We start from the raw sequence: 4,195 nt of genomic DNA on the forward strand, positions 1-4,195 counted from the left end.
TGGCATGAACATAGCAATGAGCAAGATAATCATGAGGTGGCATGAACATAGCAATGAGCAAGATAATCATGAGGTGGCATGAACATAGCAATGAGCAAGATAATCATGAGGTGGCATGAACATAGCAATGAGCAAGATAATCATGAGGTGGCATGAACATAGCAATGAGCAAGATAATCATGAGGTGGCATGAACATAGCAATGAGCAAGATAATCATGAGTTGGCATGAACATAGCAATGAGCAAGATAATCATGAGGTGGCATGAACATAGCAACTGTCTCTTATACACATCTAGATGTGTATAAGAGACAGGCGGTGGACAGTGAAGGGGGAAGGACAACAAAGATGTACATCACCTTGGGCGGTGGACGGTGAAGGGGAAAGGACAACAAAGATGTACGTCACCTTGGGCGGTGGACAGTGAAGGGGGAAGGACAACAAAGATGTACGTCACCTTGGCGGCCTTCTTGGTGGGCGGCTCCCCGCCTTCAGGCGCGTCCACGCGCTTGCGTTTGTTGGACGCCTCGTCTGCCGTCCCCGTGGACGCTGCGGTGGATGGCGTCTTCTTGGTGGACGAGGGCGTCTTGGGGGTGAGCGTGTGGGCAAGCTGCGATACTGATGCGGGGGTTACCTGGGGGCAGTGGGGGGTGTTACTCCAACACAGCTGTGATACTGAATACATCACAGATATCACAGCTCATCATAGATCCAAAAATACTGCTTCACAAATTCTACACCCAGAGAAATGTACAAGACTCTGTCTAAATGCTGACACAATTTTTGCACTTGTGTAGCTCATCAAGTCTGGCCTGGCAAAATAGTGCATCAGTGTTATGTGCTGAAAGTGTGTCACTATTTGAACAATACGACCCATTAGTTTTATAATATATAATTTATATGACCACTAATATATAAATTAGTACACTCACAATGTTTGGGTCCCAGTCGGGATTGTTCTACCATGATGCCACCGTATTATGCCATGATGCCACCGAATTATGCCATGATGCCACCATATTATGCCATGATGCCACCGTATTTTGCCCTGATGCCACCGTATTATGCCATGATGCCATCATATGCAATACATAAAATGGTCACAATTTGCAATAATTTAGAGGAATGTAATCATGACGCTTGCGCTTAATATTAATACGGGGCATGTCAAGCTAGGGAGGAAAGGGGCGGGTGGTGGACGGTGAAGGGGGAAGGGTGACAAAGATGTATGTCACCTTGGGCAGTGGACTGTGAAGGGGGAAGGGCGACAAAGATGTACGTCACCCTGGGCGGTGGACAGTGAAGGGGGAAGGGCAACAAAGATGTACGTCACCTAGGGCGGTGGATGGTGAAGGGCAACAAAGATGTACGTCACCTTGGGCGGTGGACAGTGAAGGGGGAAGGACAACAAAGATGTACGTCACCTTGGGCGGTGGACAGTGAAGGGGGAAGGACAACAAAGATGTACGTCACCTTGGGCGGTGGACGGTGAAGGGGGAAGGACAACAAAGATGTACGTCACCTTGGGCGGTGGACAGTGAAGGGGAAAGGACAACAAAGATGTACGTCACCTTGGGCGGTGGACAGTGAAGGGGGAAGGGCAACAAAGATGTATGTCACCTTGGGCGGTGGACAGTGAAGGGGGAAGGGCAACAAAGATGTATGTCACCTCGGGCGGTGGACAGTGAAGGGGGAAGGACAACAAAGATGTACGTCACCTTGGCGGCCTTCTTGGTGGGCGGCTCCCCGCCTTCAGGCGCGTCCACGCGCTTGCGTTTGTTGGACGCCTCGTCTGCCGTCCCCGTGGACGCTGTGGTGGACGGCGTCTTCTTGGTGGACGAGGGCGTCTTGGGGGTGAGCGTGTGGGCGAGCTGCGATACTGACGCGGGGGTTACCTGGGGGCAGCGGGGGGTGTTACTCCAACACAGCTGTGATACTGACATGGGGGTTACTTGGGGGCAGTGGGGGTGTTACTCCAACACAGCTGTGATACTNACTCCTACACAGCTGTGATACTGACGCGGGGGTTACCTGGGGGCAGAGGGGGGTGTTACTCTTACACAGCTGTGATACTGACGCAGGGGTTACCTGGGGCAGAGGGGGGTGTTACTCCTACACAGCTGTGATACTGACACGGGGGTTACCTGGGGACAGAGGGGGGTGTTACTCCTACACATCTGTGATACTGACGCTGGGGTTACCTGGGGGCAGAGTGGGGTGTTACTCCAACACAGCTGTGATGCTGACATGGGGGTTACTTGGGGCAGAGGGGGGTGTTACTCCAACACAGCTGTGATACTGAGTACATCACAGATATCACAGCTCACCGGGGGTGTTACTCCAACACAGCTGTGATACTGAGTACATCACAGATATCACAGCTCACCAGATACAAAAATACTGCTTCACAAATTTTACACCCAGAGAAATGTGAGACTCTGTCCCAATATCAACACAATGTTTGCCCTTATTTGGCCCATCAAGTCTGGCCTGGCAAAATAGTGCATCAGTGTTATGTGCTGAAAGTGTCACTATTTGGACAATATTACCCATTAATTTTCTGTGATACACTCACAATGTTTGGGTCCCAGTCGGGATTGTTCTCAATCTCCCACAATCCCTCATTGTAGAACTTGTGCTTCTGGGGCTTGCCGAGTTGCTCCTTGTTCTCGTGGTACAGGACAAGGTCTTCTGCCTTCAGGCTGCCCCTGCAAATGGTAAGCAGGTATGCAGGCAACATAATTACCATCAGTTGATAAGACTAGGCACGAATCGGCAGAAGCAACATTTCAGTAAATTGTTGCCCATTAGAACCCAATTGAATCATGAGGATAAAACTTGAACAATAACAATGGGGCTGACAATGCAGTGACACTGTGGATAACTCTGAGAAATTCTTCAATTTTTCTGTTGTTAACTTGGCCACACAAATATAAAAATACATTTGTATACCGATAAAGTTCACACAAACCTCAAGTTTTTGTGCACATTTGTTCAAGTCCAGACAAACAAATGCACACAAACAAACAATAAATGCCAACACCCTGTGAATTGGTATATATAATATACATATCTAAATTTTATATCAACTATCATTCTATTTACAGAGCTGCAGTACTCACGTCTCACGGGTGCCTTAAAATATGATGGGGTATTTCTTTGGAGGCTTGCCACTTGGGTCAGGCTCAAACGGCTCAATCTGCAGCAAGATATTCATGACTTGGCACGAACATAATAAGATAATCATGAGGTGGCATGAACATAGCAATAAGCAAGATATTCATGACTTGGCAAGAACATAATAAGATAATCATGAGGTGGCATGAACATAGCAATAAGAAAGATATTCATGACTTGGCAAGAACATAAGAAGACTTACCCTGCCAGGCCAATGTGGGTATCCCTTAACTTTAGCAAATATGAAGTCATAAGGTTTGAATTCAGTTTTAGGCATAATTTAGTCTATTATATGAAGCTATTTAATACAAACTCTGTGAACCTGAAATTAAAATGATTATTAATGTACTTTATCTGTAAATTTATTAAGCAATGTACATGTTGTGTGCAATCGTTACAGTACTTTAGTTCTGACTTGCTAAGCAATGTACTTTTGTACTCAATGCTTAGTGACAATGTCTGACTTATTAACCAATATAATTATGCCGAGATTAATTTTAAACCAAGTGGAAAACCAAACTGGAAAATTGGGCAGAAGCCACCTGTATATATGCATGTGAAGCATATATATATACCTTTCAAGTTGCAACAACAGCTTTCCTATTTTTGCAGCTATGAGATTTCTTCTAGATCAGTGGTTCCCAAAGTGGGCGATATCGCCCCCTAGGGGCGATAGAAAGGTTTTGGGGGGCGGTAAAGAAGAAGAGGGTGATAGGGGGTCGATAGTCCGAAGTCGAAGTCAGAAGTTTGAACATTTGTTTGACGATTTATACGCAACACGTGCAGCACATGACTCCCAGCGATGGTTTTTTCCAACCAGATCTGTTTCTTAACCTCTCCTGGGAAAATCTCTCCTTATGGAAAAAAACCTCTCCTTTTTTTAACCTCTCCTTATGGAAAAAAATACACTATTGTGCTCACCATGTCCGTCCGTTCATCTGTCCGTCCGTGACGTCACGTTTTTTGACAAGAAAATGCGTTCTCTGTCACTCACTGCAGTGAGTACTGAGTTATATATT

The 4,195-nt window shown here is 46.3% G+C and overlaps 1 protein-coding gene across 1 annotated transcript in view; it reads right to left on the minus strand.

The window, feature by feature from the left end:
* LOC108665502 (hepatoma-derived growth factor-related protein 2) overlaps positions 1 to 2,707 on the minus strand; it is a gene marked incomplete at its 5' end in the record, with an annotated part of 8,309 nt that extends 5,602 nt beyond the window's left edge. Inside the window, 2 exon segments of the mRNA XM_018152258.1 lie at positions 457 to 633; positions 2,575 to 2,707. Coding sequence (XP_018007747.1) covers positions 457 to 633; positions 2,575 to 2,707 — 310 coding nt within the window.
* Positions 2,708 to 4,195: the final 1,488 nt, after the last annotated feature.

This window comes from Hyalella azteca, unplaced genomic scaffold (assembly GCF_000764305.2).
Source record: "Hyalella azteca isolate HAZT.00-mixed unplaced genomic scaffold, Hazt_2.0.2 contig17181, whole genome shotgun sequence".
Lineage (NCBI taxonomy): Eukaryota > Metazoa > Arthropoda > Malacostraca > Amphipoda > Hyalellidae > Hyalella > Hyalella azteca.